We start from the raw sequence: 15,081 nt of genomic DNA on the forward strand, positions 1-15,081 counted from the left end.
TGTGGTTTCAACGAGTGGCTCCAGATCAACTACTTTAAATCTGTATGAACATAAACTTATCATGCACAACATCTTGGCGCTGGTCTTCTTGTTCTGTAAAACTCTCCCAGCTCGTTTTCCCACCTCACCCACTCGACTCAACAGTATTACCTCCCACCTATACAACCAAAGCTCAACTTCAATTTCATGCAGATTAAGTCAGAAAAACACCGAACAAACTTTGGAGTTTTCATATTGTTATATTTCCATACAAAGAAACAACAATTTTTAAAAAATGCAATACATAAAACTCTGGAGAAACTGAAAAGATGAGTTCCTCGACTAAAAGAAAAAAAATTGAATGTGAGCAAAGAACCAACCACTGATAACATGGTAACACTTTATTTTACAGCACCATTTTACCTGCTACTTACCAGTAAACTCACTTAGTGCTAGGTAACACTGAGATTGATCAAATTTGTTACCTTTTACTGCACATATACAGACTTTATTCTTACATTTACCTACTTAGTCCAGGTTGTAAAATTAAGAGTCACCATTTTTTACTAAAACCCAGTTTTCTTTCCCCATCACAATTAGGACAATGTTAATAGTAATCAGTGCAAAATATCTTATTAACCATCACTTAACAGGAAAAAAATGTATCACTGCTGCTGAAAATGAAGAGGGAAGGAAGTAAGTCTAAGAATGAAGCAACAGTAACCAACAGTCGCCAAGTTCTTTGCTCACACTCAACATGGATGCTTGAAAAACATCTAAAAATTAAGACATCTATTGCATGTAAACAAGAACTATCGCAAACTCAAGAGTTCTGTTGATAAACACATGCTAGTTCAAAATGTTTTCCCTCTCCCTCTGTCACACACACCATCAATCACTGGAGGGAAGCTGAATATTGAAAGATGCAACTTAGTATCGTCCTGCAAAAAGAAAATATAAAATGCATGTTAGTAGTAGTAGAGTCAGTGAAATACTGAAACAATCAATCAATCTGCTTTCACCAGTGAGTAAGGTACATCAATGTGTTTAAATACGCAACCTTGCAGCAGTCTGATTTCATATTCAAGGATGATACAATAGATGCAGTTAGGCAAACTTTCTATTGTATGCATTTCTGTTCACACTTACGTGGGCTGTAGGAGCGAGACCGTGAGCGAGACCTGTATCGACTGTAGTAGGGTGATGGAGAGCGCCTGCGACTGCAAAGAGACAAACAAGATTTAATACATTTTCGCCCACAAAAGAGCAGAACATTGACTTTGTTCTCACAAATTATTACTCACCTATACCTATAGTCATACTCATCATATCTATCATAGCGGTCGTAGCCACGGTCATAGTACGAGTCCCTCCCTCTCCTGCTGCTGCCGCCGCCGCCACCACCCCCACCGCCGCCACCGCCGTTGCTGTTGAAACAAAGGGAAACAAGGCCATGACTTTCAAGCATCTTTATCTCTTGTGAGACACAGCACCATGTCAAAATCAGCATACATGGTTACAAATCACAAATTTAGTTTCAAGAAAGGATTCACAGTTGGATACACAGATGATATGAGTAAGCTCTGATATCAGAACGTTACACTATCCCAGCTCTTCACTCCTGATGGCTCAAATGTACATTTATGCTTCTCGGGGACTTCAAACATGCGATGTAAATCAAACGCTACATGGGAAACTGATACGTCAGACTAGACATTAGTGTTGATCTTACTGAGTAGGTCGGCCCATGTAGATCCCTGGTGTAGGGGTATGGGGACGCTTGGTAATGGAGTAATCTACTCTGATCCGCCTCCCGTCCAGCTCCATGCCGTTGGCTCGCTCCATTGCCTGGGGAACACAAGAAAGAGGACAAGACAAAGATGTTATCAAACTATTGCAAGCTCTTTGGCAAATACTAATTAACTCACAACAACCCACCTACATTACATACAGTAACCCTTGCTATGAGATGCATGACTGCAAGGTGAGGGAATTTGTGGCAAGGCAGACACCTAGTGGTGTACTCAAGTAATCACAGCTGAAATAAATTGGAAATAAAGAGACAAAAAAAAAAAAAAAAAAAAAAAAACCCAGCAGGTGGCCTTATCTGAAGTGGAGTACCTTTGAACCTGCATGTACTACAACTATGAAAACAAACTGCAGAACTATATCTTGTTGCTAATGACCATATATGGATGTAAAACTTATAGTTAAAAAAATATTTCAACTTGAACTAATGGAAAAAGTGGCAAAGGGCAAGAATCAATGCTAGGATTAGACTAAATTTACTTTTTCTCGAGACCCAAAGCCATCTAATCAGTCAATACTTTACACTTGAAAAGCCAGTGAATATAATTAATTGCATTGAAAAACAGAAAACAAATGAGTCTCTGGGACCAGGTCTGAAGCTCACTGGGCATCTGACCGATAAATAAAACATTTCCCATACCTCTTTGGAATCCTCGAGTCTCTCGAAGTAAACAAAGGCAAAGCCACGGGAGCGACCCGTGCGCTGGTCGTACACCACGTTGACCCCAGCCAGAGGACCATAGCGCGAAAACACCTCCCTCAGGTCACGCTCTGTGGTGTACAGGCTCAAACCAAACACCCCCAAACATGTGCTGGGGTCAGGGTTCGCCTGGAACGGTCAACAATAAGGGTCAGAGTTGATGATGTGGCTTACCCTATCATCCATCTAATGTTTTGCATACAAATTCCCATTTACTTTAATATGCAAAACATGATTCTCCATAGACGCAGCATTTTACATGTGTAATGCACTGAGCACTTGACAGACTGTAGAGGTTTCTCTTTCCAAAACCAGAGCACGGGAAACAATACAGCACTAAAATCTTACATTTGTTTTTCACTGTTGAGGGAATGTTCTCTCACATTATGACTTCTGGCTTACAACAGGCAGTATGAATCTATGTAAATTTTTACAACGGGGTACTAAAACTTTTCCCTCCAAGCATCTCCAGTTGTACCAGTGCAAATAAATGCTCAGTGGGTAAACTGTGACAGCTTTAATAACCCCTTAAACTGCTTTCAAAAAGATGCCCTGGGGACACCTATACAAAGTACAAACCCATTGCATTTGCCATCTGCTTGCTTTGAAAACTCCTGCTTTGCATTATCACATGGACCTCTTAAAGCAGCAGTGTGCTACAAACATTACTGACCTTACATAAACTGTGGTCAAACATGGTGCTGCAAGAAAATTTCCATTTTATGACATTCCACGCCACATGGAAGACTAAGGGGATGAATTTATTTTACTCTTTAATTACTATAAATATATACGAGTTTAGATTTATTTATCACTTCCTGCCTTGACATATTGCTAAACATCAATGTATCCAGGTGTAGAATTTTTGTCCTTGCAATTTCCCATGGCAGTTTTCTCAAAAATTTAAAGCTTCTTTGTCACAGAAAAATTTTAGCATGCATTAACGTAAGAGGTATACATATGTAGTATATTATTTAATTCATTCATTTGTTGCTACTTATTGTCATAATGAAAAAGATACAACACATTAAAACTAAAAATACATGAAAACTGCATACACACATGCACTAACTGAAATCCTCCACATATCATATTGGTGCAATAAAATGAATATACAATGATTTAAATCCCGATCACATGTTTTATATCCTAAATACCGATACGCTGTCTAATTTTTGCATTTTGGTGGACGATCGAATGATACAGATATCAAAATCAGTGTAATATACCATTTTGGTTGCAAATAAGCTCCACTGTCTGAATGTAACAAGTTTTATTTTCTTTCCACCAGGTGGTATTTACCCCTATATCCGTCACCCAGTACTACACTGGGAGCAGCACCTTTGACCCACACACAAACATTACATTGTTCTTTTCCCAAAATATGTTAGAAGGTCCACATACCCTAACATCAGCATCACCGCCATGACTGCATGCTTCTTTTGTGAAGTCATGGCTCTGTTGATATAATGAGAGGAGGGGAAGGTTAATGAAAGGGGTTATTAAATGTCACATCAGAGTGGTTTCCCACAGCATTAACCACAATCTTCTGCAAAATGATAAATGACAAATCCACTTGCACCTGACTTAAAACTTAGTGCTACTTAAGTCATAAAATCCTTCTAAATATGTTTCCAATGATCCAACTCAAATCCATATGCAAAACATTGTGTTGAAGGCATGTAAGTCATAGTCTGTTACTTTCTATAGTGACTGTGATTTATCTAATAAACACACAAAGTGCTGAAATGATGAGATATTAAAAGGAAACTTTAAATCCAAGTGTGTCTACTTGTGAGTGAGATTTTTTCTTCTAACTTACAGGCATGACTTTCTTCTAAAAAAGTGTCTCTCACCAAAACATTTAGAGTTTGACTAATTTTGTATTTAATCCATCAAGTAACAGGTCATGCACTATATTCTCATGTCCCCACTAATTACGGGCTAAGATGTTCAAAATCTTCAAAATGTCAGTACTACCACCTTCGAAATATTTGTGAGCATACATGGAGTGGTCTTTGGTTCTCCTCAGTTGTTCTCTCTATCTTCAGATCCCATCACACTCACCCTGCTGCCAGTGTGGCGGCGCCGATTTGACATAGGGGAAGTACTCTGACTCCTCCTACGGCGGTATTCTGGGCTGAAGGAACGAGAGCGGGACTTCCTCCGATGGGAATAGGACCGAGAGCGTGAACGGCTATAGCGGCGGTTTGAGTGCCGCCTAGATCGAGACCTGAAAAAGATGGGGTAGAGGAGGAGAGGCATTGAATTTATTGATACAACAGATGATGACAGAAAAGAGGAGGAAGGGGAGGCTTCAAAGTAACTGTGAGACATTTCAGTCACTTTCAATGAGCATTTGTTCATTTGCAATATGATGTGACTACAATATCACAAAGGCCATTACAAAATGGAGACAACATACCTAGATTTTGACCGAGAGCGGGATCTGGACTCAGAGCGTTTGGAGACCTGGGATGGGCTCGGGGAGCCGGACCTGCTCTCCGACTTGACCCGAGCTGGACTCCCACGATCCGATTTAGATGGGGACCGTGACCCCTATTGCCACAGCAGCATGTTAACAATCGTCTCATGGACAAATTCATTTATTTCTTTACACAGAAACACAGAGTATGTTGCACACATACAGTTCACCTGTCTAAAAATGTACAGCTTATGTACTGTAAAGGAAAAGGTTAGTAATCTTACAATTCCAATAAATAAATATTTGGTGTACAATGTGGCATGTCATTAACTTTATATAACAATTGTACATGACAGGTCTATTTCCATGTCCACCTGGGCCATCAAGGGAGAAATAAAACATGCATTTTATGTTACATAAAGGGAGAATAGTAAAGAAAAGACATATGTAACACAAACAGTATATTTACTTAACCTAGAGACACATTCATTCTTCCAGATTCTTTACACGCTACTCCCTTCTCTCAGGATTTCTATCCTTCTTCATTCTTCTTTTTTCAGTTTTCTCATTTTCTGATTCCAGGTCTGTTTTTCCTCTCTTCACCCAAACTGAAACCAGTTTCATTTTAGCCATTATACTGCAAGCGCTTCTATCTGACACCATTCTTCCGTCACATTTCCTCCCTTTCCACTTCTATGTTCTGCTCTGTACATGTTTTCATTAGCCTTCTTTTATCTTGAAAATTTTCTTCATCATTCTTGGATAAAACTCTTCAAATCCTTCACGATCAATAACCTTAATGAAAAAAGAACATTCAATAAAATTAAGATCATAGTTTTAAGGGAAGGAGAAAATCTTAAATGAAAAGAACACTGAATGCAGTACAATTACATTAAGTTTTAATATTCCAGAAATTAAATAAATGAGAAAAGTTACAACAATTTCAATTATATGGTTGCAAGTGGAGATCTTATGTCTTTTAGCAGTGTTTCAGATTGCTAGATCAGAGCGTGAAAGCAGGGCAGGAAGAGTGGCTGAAGGACTACATCTAATTCATGCTAAAACAGACAAAACAAAAACCCAGGTGGCCGATGTGCAAAAACGTTTTCAGCAATAGCAGTGATGCCTGCATAAAAATGCTGTCATACAAACGTCGCAGATGGCTCGTAATAAATGTCACATACCAATATGTCAAGTGCAATAAATTTAGTTGAAAACGCAAAAAACAGTACAGTGTCCTCCTCCAACGTTGCTAGCAGAGGGATCCGTAAAACGTGAGGTGCTAGCAACGTTGGGGTAGTTTGGATGAAGCTGTCTCTCTCGCAGAGCGGGAACCGTTCACGTAAAACATTTTTGATTTCATGGTCGAATAAAGGAAACTGGAGTTGGCTCGGTTAGCGTAACGTCGACGTTAAGCTACTAATTTAGCATTAGCTCAAATTTACATTAGCTAGCGGCGAATTCCCCTACAGTGTCCTTTATCGGCAGCCACACGGAAGAGAAAGGAAAAGGAAGAAAGGGAAATGTTTGGTATCATTCGACGTGCCTACTTACCCGTGCATCGCAGTTCCCATCCTCAATATCACTCATTGTTCAGTATAGCTAACACAACCCCGTGTTTTGACAGAAATAACCTGCGCCGAGGCTTTAACAGTTTTTGGTTCCGGCTGTTTGTTAGCAAGAAGATGGCGCGTTAGGTGGGTGTTGTGTTTATGTGCTGCAGAATCTGACGTCACCTCCTCTCTCGTCGCCCACGCCTCCTTCGTGTAAAAATAAAAAACCGAGGCGCCCTTGAACGTCTCATAACACACCCTGAAAACTCTCTTTTAAGTTAGGGTGGTAATAAAATACCAGCACACCATGAACATCACAAGGAGAAGTCCTGCATTTAAATCCTTCACAAGTAAAACTACTAGTCATGGAGAATGCTCCATTCAGTGTTACTCAAATAATATTAATGATTTTCTTTTTCTGTAAGAGGCATTTAAATGATTACACAGTGCTGGTGGGTAGCCTTATTTGTAACAACTGATCATGTTTTATAAGCCAACCATATTTTGATATGTAAAATCCACTGCAAAGTAACTACAGCTGTCAAGTAAATGCAGTTGAGGGGAAGCAGAAAATGGCACAAATGACTTCAGTAAAGTCTAAGTAAGTAAAACTGTACTTAAGTAAATGTTCTGTTACTTTCTATCACTGTCCATTGTCCTAGATTTGACTTGTGAATAATGTCAAGTACCTCAGCATTTTGCAGAGTGGTCAGTAAAACCTGATTTGTCTTCATACATTCACTTATTCATTCAACTTCATTTATAGAGCACTTTCATACAGCAAATGTAGCTTTAAGTTCATTTATAGGTATTAAGTGGAAGGCAATGAGGGGATCATTTTTCCATGTGGTCAATTTATTAGTAAAGCTATCTCACAGCAGTTGACTGGCTCACCATCTTTTTTAGTTCAGCATTATGAACCAAAGTACAATTATGGTGTCACTCAGTGTAACCACAGTCAAACCAAAGGTCAACAAATTCATTATAGTGAATTACAGTTTGTAATATGTTAGCAACATTGTGAGGCAAATTAAATGGGCAATTATGACTACTAGTTTATATTTGAATCGCAATTTTTTTTAATCATGTTTTAGTTTTCCACCCACATTGACTTTGTCTTATACAATCCTCAAGTAATATTGATTAAAGTATTGTCCATTTTTGTGGCAGGACAATCTCCTCATGTAAATATGCATCATGATGGGCAAATAAAAGACATTCTACCTCTGGGCAGGACAGGGTGAGGCATTTCAAAATATTACAGAAACCATACTCAAAGCCTAAAGTATACCAAAAGTCAAAGTTGGATGATCCCAGTATTTTTAGAAAATCCCTAGAGTCACAGTGCAACATGAACCCTGAACATGTGTAAGCAGTAGGTCAGCCATCTTAACGGCACTGCAGGGCTGAACACTGACCACGTAGTACATTCAGTCTGTTCCTTATCTACATTAAGACATCTCTCATTACCGGGCATGGGAACTATTGGATTACAACTGAGACAAATCACACACACGCTCATGTTTACAGTAGCAAATCGACATCGTCTCATCATATTCTGCATATACCCCAAATTGTTCCGCAGCAATTGTACACATTTCTACTTCCTTCAGATGGAGTGCAAATAACATTCTTTGGATTATCTCCTACAGTTGAACTATACAGTTTAATTATCCTTAAAATAACTACATGTGTAAGCTAAAAGAAGACTCTTATTCATATGTATTTAGCAACTGCACCAGCAAAAAATGGAAATGTTGCTATTCCAGACTAAACATGACTGTAATGTTTAGCTCAGCATTTTGATATGTTGAAGCAGTATTGTAATTATTTTTAAAATGTGGACAAAGAAACATTTTAAGCCATGTTTTATGAAACAGCGTATGAGATTCAATTTGAGTTCTGAAAGTTTATACCTCTTTGCATTCGCTTGAACAGTCACAAGATTCAAATATGGCATTATAAAAAAAATGCTAAAATGTAAGCCGAATAAAATCAGCAATGAAAATATAAAAATGCACTGGATAGTCTTGGTAAAAATAAATAAATATCAGAATATGATAGGAGAGAGCATGAGAAAGTCCTCTCTCTTCTCAGATGCATCCCAAATTTGAAGTTTCTGGATGTCCATATGTCTCCCTATTGCTTTTCAATTGTCTGATGTTGTTACATCAGTGATAAATGCTGGAAAAGTGTGATGTGCTAAAAACAAAAACTCTATTTATCTGTCAAAGCTATGCTCCTTGATGTGATCGAGGCCTATTCGGCATGTGTGGGTGAAGGCGGGATGTCCCTGGGTGGCTGGAGGCCACGACGCCCCCTGCTGTGTGGGAAGTGTTAGTGGAGGAAGCGTTGACCACCAATTCAATTTTCCCCTCCAGCTTGACCAGCCGTGTCAGGATGTCGTCCAGCAGCACAGCTATAGTCCTCTTCAGATCAGCTGTGTGTGTATTAGAGGAGAGAATAAAAATACAAGGGAGGAAATAAATCAATGAAACACACAATGTTCATACAGGAGTAACCAGGTCAGAGGATGGTAGCCCCATATATTGTACAGCACTCCAAACTTCCTCTTAAATACTTACCATAACCAGCCATGGAGGTTCCCTGTGGCCCACCTGGTGCGTTCTGGTTCTCCTCTGTCAGGACCTTGACATATCGCCGACTGAGCTCCAGGATCTGCTCACGCAGCTCAGCGCTGCTCTGATGTCGAGGCTGCTGCACGGTGTAGCGCAGCAGCATAAGACCCCATGCCAGGCCGAATACCAGCAGCAGCACACTCAGCTTCTGGGACATGTTCCTCCGCAGGAGTGCACCCAGCATGGTACTGGGGGTGGTGAAGAGGAGGGGCGCTATAGAGGCCTGGTGGCTGACGGTCTTGTCTTTGATAAAGAGTCTGACAGTTTGTTGGATGCTGCAGGGAAATTCTCTTTTCTGCTGTCCTTATCCACACAGAGTTTGGAGGTTGCAGGCCGCCACAAAGCGTTCCTAAAGCTGGTGTGGATCCAGTGTCTTGCTCAAGTGAACCCCAGCAGGGCCTGTGCTGTACAGCAGATGGAGTCTTTCTAACCTCTAGAGCATCCTGTCTCTGCTAAAAATGTGCAAAAGTGATTGAGCAACAGCCGATGCAAGGAAGTGGAACAAGTTACGCCCAAAGACACCGATAGTCAGGGGGTTTTGGGAAGGCCCCACGGTTTCAAGATTTCTAAAACCAAATCAAGAATGCAGATTGGGCCTTCAGGTAGGGGCTCCGCAGACATCGTTGACTATGTTGGAGAAGTACACCAAGACAGACAGAGGAGACAAAATTAACAACAAGAAGGAAATAATATATTATCAGTTTTTGTAGAGTCATTTAGCAGAGATAATGCCATGAATTGGGAAAATAACCTGACATTCTACAAACCAAAAACCATTTAAAGCATCATTTATATAGATCATCTATATTAACTCATACTAGCCTCAGAGGCCTGCTGAGAACTGTGGTTTTTAATGAGAATGACTGGGGATTTCTGGATGGATAAATGCAATATTTTCCAACAAACACAAATACAACCGCATGTGCTGGATGAAGAGCAAAATCCACCTCATCATTATTGGCAAGAAGCTGTTGGCTACATCAAAGTGGCTTTTTTTTTTTTAGACTATTTAGCTATTATAAAAGACAGATTTCTTTTATGCTTTGGGTCAGGGTGCACAATAGCCCACTCATCAACAAATCTTTTTCAGCCCTCTTAGCCCAGAAACCTGATTACCAGTTTAGATTTCATGGGACCCACTTTGCAGCTCCAGATAAGAGAAGCAGCAACAGACAGAGGCATAGAGGGCATTCAGTCTCTAATCCCATCTCAACAATGGTTATTGGACTGACAAATAGCCCAAGAGTGCCCTGTGCACATGCTGGGGAAATTAGACAGTCATTTCTCAGTTTTCACAACTTTGTCACCAAGTTCATTCTCTGCGCTCTCTCTCTTGGGTGTGGGAGTGTCACTATTGAGCTCTAAGCGGGGACAATGACCAAGGGAATAAATTATGAAAAGAAAAGTAACAGAATACGTTTAGCGATGCTTCACAGTGCCAGTGCCAATCCCCCCATCACCCACCCACCCACCCACCCCCACCCCCAGCCCCAGCCCCAGCCCCAGCCCCAACACACACACACACACTCACACAAACACGTCCTTCGTATGACCTGGACACTACTGTGTATCAGCACACGAGGACTAGGTGAAAGAAGGATGAAAGTAACAGCTGAAATCGGCCAGGAAGAAAAATGCATTCTGACAAACATGCAAATTCACTTTCATTTGTGCAAAGTTCTACCACATACAACAGATGCTGCAACCTTTAGCTTCTAGTCTCAACAAGCATTTGACAAGTGTTTTTGGCATCGCCTTCTGACTATTACGTGAGAAGTGTTTCTGTCTCCAAATAAAAATATACATCTCACATTAACTAAGCTAACCATTTACCAAATAGCTGCACATTTGTAAGAAAACAACCAAAACAAAATAAAACCAGCAGAAGCTGTCTTACAGACACAACTCTGCAGATAATGCGTGATACACAGCAACCCTATACACAGCCAAGAACAGATAACATTTCAGGCTGGAGTTAAACAGATAAGAGTAAGCTATGTCAACCGCAGGGCAGAAACTGATAAGCCTTCAGGGCGATTTTCTGCGCCTTCTGAATGTGTCAGTCAATAGATATTCGCCTTAAGGTTGAAAACTTGTTGACAACCAGAGGAGTTGAGGTACTCTGACACTGACCTGTCTTCGCTCTCATGCAGTGCTATTCACCAGACCCTGCCATTGTCCTATGGAAAGGCACACCGTTTAGGCCACAGCCTCAGACAATGAATGTTCCACTTGTTTAAATATAGTGTTTCTTATGGGATGATTGACAGTGATAAGGCACACATTAGTAGTCCACAAACCTCATCTAGAGGTTGAACATTGACCACAGCAGCTGACAGGTGTGATTTAGCTTGCAGGCAGCTGGCAGATTGAAGATGCCGATGTGCAGAGCTTAAACTCAAAATTGAAAGGTTAATACTGTTAGGTTAGAGGAGGTTACAGATATTAAGGGTTGGGTGCTCTGCATAACATGTAAATGTTACTCTGGGACTCCAGCAGCGTAACCGCAAAGTCCTGATAACTAACCACAGACTGACAACTTAGCTAACTATTTGACAATGCCGAACTCAACATTATGATTAATTAACCAACACTCCGGCGACGACGACACATGAAGGATGCACTAATGTTGGAGACTTAGTTCCAGTACTTTTTCGCTGAAAGTTGATTTTTAAAATAAATGTTAGCAGCCACCCCAGCCCAGCCGAAGCTGTTTCCAACTCCACTAACATTTCATGTTAGCTCGACATGTTAGCTCGGCCACACTCAAACTTAGCGGTCAACGACAAGGCGAAACATTGCCTGCAAATGTAGCAATTCCCCATTAAAAATGAGACAGTTTACCCCGGTATGATGGCTTAGAAGCTATCTTGTGGCTGAAGCAGGAATTACCAGGCTCCAAATAATCAGGGACGAGACGTCTGTGAGCTCCAGCTGCTACCTCTGGCTGACACTGAATGATGCTTGTTGTTTGACAACCCTGGGCTGCTCTTGCTGTCGCTGGGGAAAACAGCCCGCTGCCTCCGTTAAAAAAAAAAAAAAAAAAAAGTTAGCTGCCGAGCTTCATGTTCACTCCGGTAGTCAGTTCTGTTTCTTCCGCCACAGTCTCGGGGAGACGATGGGGTCCTTGCAGACGAAAGTCAGCAGCTAGAATTCCGAGCATGCAACTGTGCGGACTGTCATGGTTTCCCCTGAACGTCCACGGTGTGCGTCATCACCACGGCACCCTGGGAAATGTATTCATATTCATGCAGTTGTTATAGTAAGTGCAGGTTAACCGTTAACGTCCAGGAATACATCAACGGTTAAGCTACAGACCAGCTAAAGCTATAAAGTCAGAACATAGAGCCAGCTAGCGTTATAGTGTTCAAGATGTTAGCTAAGATAGATAGATAGATAGATAGATAGATAGATAGATAGATAGATAGATAGATAGATGGATAGATAGATAGATACTTTATTAATCCCTTGGTGAAATTCAAAAAGTCAAAATTCAAAATGCTGCTAATGTTAAGTGTAACTAGCTTAATGTTAGTTTCGTTTTGCTTTTCTATCCCTCTAGGTGTGTGTGTGTGTTTATAATTATTTTATTTATTTGTTTATTTATTTATTTATTTATTTTGCAGTTCACTTTGCGACCGTTAGAGGGAGGTCTACATTCATTTCCATAGCAACCTCAAAGCTGGAGGTAAACAGTAGTTGTTTGCCATGCGGCACAAAAGCTCACTGCTATCAGTTTTGGATTTCTGACAATGGAGACAACATGTCTTGATAAATCGGCTTTAAAAGCAGTTGATGAGTACTGGGAGTACAGAAGGTTTGTCTCAATGTTAGACTGTTTGCTACCAGTATGCGACAGCTGACTTACACTACAAATGCTGAAATAACATATTCATTTTGCTACAGGCTGTTCAGTTCATTGTGTAGGTAAGTATATATTCAACAAGAATCTTTACTGTATTTAATAGTGGTTTGTCTTTTCAAGGATTGTGGGTGATGATGATGGAGGTAGGATGTTCACCCCAGAGCAATATGAGGAGTACAAGAGGACGGTGCTCCCTCTGCGCATGAAAAACAGGCTGTATGTGAGCTTTGGGATACCAGGAGGTATCGACTGCAAACTCATTGGTCCTGAGACACAGTGCTTCTGTACACACAGGTAGGCCATTACACCATTATACATGAAATCAGACATCCTTCAGCAACATACATAAGTAAATAAATACATTTGTGAGTAATATAATCTCATCCAGGTACAAGCAACATAAGACAGACTTTGAAGTGGTTCCCTCTGAGCGGCCCCTGGCCCTGCCATGCCAGGCCAGGGGATGTCATTGTCCTGCCTATCAGTATGTTCCTCGAATTGGGACGACTCCTGTCCGCTGCAGGTGTAAACACTTACCTCAGGATCACAGTGAAGCTACTGGCCACTTGTGCAAGAAGTGTGAGTCAATCAGTAGGTTTAAAGACAGCAGTAGTAGTTCACTTATGAACTCTTACCCAGGTGAAATCATATATGCAGTTAATGTTCATGATGATTTTTTACATATCCGTTTCCTAATAACTCATTTTTCAGGCAGCTCCTGTTCTGGGTTCCAGAGCCCCTACATCTGTGGGTGTGGCCAGCCCTGTTATGCCCACCAGACCTTGGTGAGTGGAGTCAAACATCAAACACAGGCTATTGCTGGATATAGCTTTGCAATACTGCTACCATTTGCCCACAGACATGAAGTTGCACACCTCACATAATTTGGATCCAAATCACAATATTTTTTTTCCAGGTTGAGACCAAGCATGAGAGGGAGGCGCGGGGTCAGCCAGTAGGCAGAGATGTACCGTATGCTGCCATGGGGGGGCTGACAGGGTTCAGCTCCCTATTGGACGGCTACCTCGCACTGGAGGCCTGTGGCTCAGGTATATGACAACCTACTCTCTATGTGCAATGAAAAGCTACAATAATAATGTGCTTGTGCAGTGTGGTAAGTGGTAAGTGAGCAGTGCTTTGCTCTCTGCTTGGTATATGGTGACTCTGGCACATTACTTGCACATATAATCACGTGGAGCAACATCAGCTCCCATACAGAACAAATACCAGTCAATCTGATTCTCAGCAGAGAAATTCTTTGATTTGGAGTCAGTGTTTTGTTGATCCAACCCTTGTTAGACTTTTGTAGCATAGTAGAGGTGTGTGTGTGTGTGTGTGTGTGCGCTTGATAAAAGGTGAAGAAAATTCCCTCAAGAGGCATGTGAGGGCAGCAGAGAGCAGCACAGCTTCAGTATTGAATAAACATGTCTGCAGAGTAGGTATTTGTTTAGGTCAAAAGTGTATAGTAGGGTTTTACCAGAACAGATTTGTAGTACAGCAAAAATACATGTCTGTCATATTGTCGAGAGATTGATTAGGTTCTCTTAAACCACAGTTTGTAAAAAATTGTTGTCAGCATGCCAAGTCAAGTTTGCAAGTTATTTCAGGCCTACAATGGCTTCCTCAGCTTTTGAGAGGTCATTTTCATCTCTTCTGAAAACCATGTAAAATTAATTAATGATTGAATGTGCAACATTAATTACAATTTTTTATCCATTTATGGGTAGTTAATTATGCATGATATAATATGCTGTTGACTGATCACTCCACAATTTGGCATTTGCTTTCCACATACATAGGTACTGAGTTAAAACTCTGAAATGTCTCATTCAAATATCCTGTGCTTCAGATCCTGGTACAGGTGCACCATAACATACTGTGGATATTAAATAAGCGCCATACCTGTGAGATACACAACATTCTCTGTTGGTACTTGTCAGATCTGATTTCCATAAACTCTGCTGTATCTTTTCCAGATCAAGACAGAGAAGAAGGCTGCCAGCAGAGAAGCTCAGCATCCAGGACTAACCAAATGTCTACGAAGGAAGGATCCAGCTCTGTTCTCTGTAAAAAAGAGACCAACAAACATTAAAATGAAATGTTCCTCTCAG

The 15,081-nt window shown here is 40.7% G+C and overlaps 3 protein-coding genes across 8 annotated transcripts; 1 reads left to right on the forward strand and 2 right to left on the reverse strand.

Annotated features, from left to right (window-relative positions):
• Positions 1–219: 219 nt before the first annotated feature.
• tra2a (transformer 2 alpha homolog) lies at positions 220–6,636 on the reverse strand. 3 transcript variants are annotated; one of them, XM_071499566.1, is made up of 10 exons: positions 6,468–6,627; positions 5,388–5,708; positions 4,914–5,047; positions 4,556–4,721; positions 3,893–3,946; positions 2,429–2,617; positions 1,712–1,827; positions 1,284–1,406; positions 1,129–1,199; positions 220–920 (listed from the first exon to the last, which is right to left on the reverse strand). In XM_071499566.1, the coding sequence occupies exons 4-10, from the start codon at positions 4,586–4,588 to the stop codon at positions 910–912; spliced, it is 597 nt and encodes a 198-aa protein (XP_071355667.1). In that variant the 5' UTR covers positions 4,589–4,721; positions 4,914–5,047; positions 5,388–5,708; positions 6,468–6,627; the 3' UTR covers positions 220–909. The 3 variants fall into 3 exon arrangements, with proteins under 3 accessions (XP_071355667.1, XP_071355664.1, XP_071355666.1); XM_071499563.1 differs by lacking the exon at positions 5,388–5,708 and having other exon boundaries at positions 6,468–6,636; XM_071499565.1 differs by having other exon boundaries at positions 4,914–5,708; positions 6,468–6,623.
• A 664-nt stretch (positions 6,637–7,300) lies between these two features.
• On the reverse strand, positions 7,301–12,319 carry ccdc126 (coiled-coil domain containing 126). Of its 3 annotated transcripts, none has more exons than XM_071499571.1 (3): positions 11,998–12,319; positions 9,052–9,732; positions 7,301–8,906 (listed from the first exon to the last, which is right to left on the reverse strand). In XM_071499571.1, exons 2-3 carry the CDS (start codon positions 9,287–9,289, stop codon positions 8,701–8,703), a joined length of 444 nt encoding a protein of 147 aa, XP_071355672.1. In that variant the 5' UTR covers positions 9,290–9,732; positions 11,998–12,319; the 3' UTR covers positions 7,301–8,700. The 3 variants fall into 3 exon arrangements, with proteins under 3 accessions (XP_071355672.1, XP_071355670.1, XP_071355671.1); XM_071499569.1 differs by having other exon boundaries at positions 11,950–12,319; XM_071499570.1 differs by having other exon boundaries at positions 9,052–12,319.
• Positions 12,320–12,371: 52 nt separating this feature from the next.
• Positions 12,372–15,081, forward strand: fam221a (family with sequence similarity 221 member A). Of its 2 annotated transcripts, XM_071499568.1 has the most exons (7): positions 12,372–12,439; positions 12,732–12,793; positions 13,091–13,264; positions 13,359–13,549; positions 13,682–13,755; positions 13,887–14,019; positions 14,947–15,081. In XM_071499568.1, exons 3-7 carry the CDS (start codon positions 13,119–13,121, stop codon positions 15,060–15,062), a joined length of 660 nt encoding a protein of 219 aa, XP_071355669.1. In that variant the 5' UTR covers positions 12,372–12,439; positions 12,732–12,793; positions 13,091–13,118; the 3' UTR covers positions 15,063–15,081. The 2 variants fall into 2 exon arrangements, with proteins under 2 accessions (XP_071355669.1, XP_071355668.1); XM_071499567.1 differs by lacking the exon at positions 12,372–12,439 and having other exon boundaries at positions 12,783–12,922.

Source organism: Trachinotus anak, unplaced genomic scaffold, assembly GCF_046630095.1.
Source record: "Trachinotus anak isolate AG129_WGS33_773 ecotype Australia unplaced genomic scaffold, CSIRO_AGI_Tana_v1 ptg000016l, whole genome shotgun sequence".
In the NCBI taxonomy this organism is placed as follows: Eukaryota; Metazoa; Chordata; class Actinopteri; order Carangiformes; family Carangidae; genus Trachinotus; species Trachinotus anak.

Bases quoted from the DNA above. Each gene is read 5' to 3' on its own strand.
- tra2a (XM_071499563.1), bottom strand. From the start codon at position 6,503: ATGAGTGATATTGAGGATGGGAACTGCGATGCACGG. The intron at 5,048-6,467 runs GTAAGTAGGCAC...CTGTGGCAATAG, and splicing joins ATGGGAACTGCGATGCACGG to GGGTCACGGTCCCCATCTAA. The intron at 4,722-4,913 runs GTATGTTGTCTC...CATCTTTTTCAG, and splicing joins CGCTCTCGGTCAAAATCTAG to GTCTCGATCTAGGCGGCACT.
- ccdc126 (XM_071499571.1), bottom strand. From the start codon at position 9,289: ATGCTGGGTGCACTCCTGCGGAGGAACATGTCCCAGAAGCTGAGTGTG. The intron at 8,907-9,051 runs GTAAGTATTTAA...ATACACACACAG, and splicing joins AACCTCCATGGCTGGTTATG to CTGATCTGAAGAGGACTATA.
- fam221a (XM_071499567.1), top strand. From the start codon at position 12,858: ATGGAGACAACATGTCTTGATAAATCGGCTTTAAAAGCAGTTGATGAG. The intron at 13,265-13,358 runs GTAGGCCATTAC...AATCTCATCCAG, and splicing joins CAGTGCTTCTGTACACACAG to GTACAAGCAACATAAGACAG. The intron at 13,550-13,681 runs GTGAGTCAATCA...CTCATTTTTCAG, and splicing joins TGGCCACTTGTGCAAGAAGT to GCAGCTCCTGTTCTGGGTTC.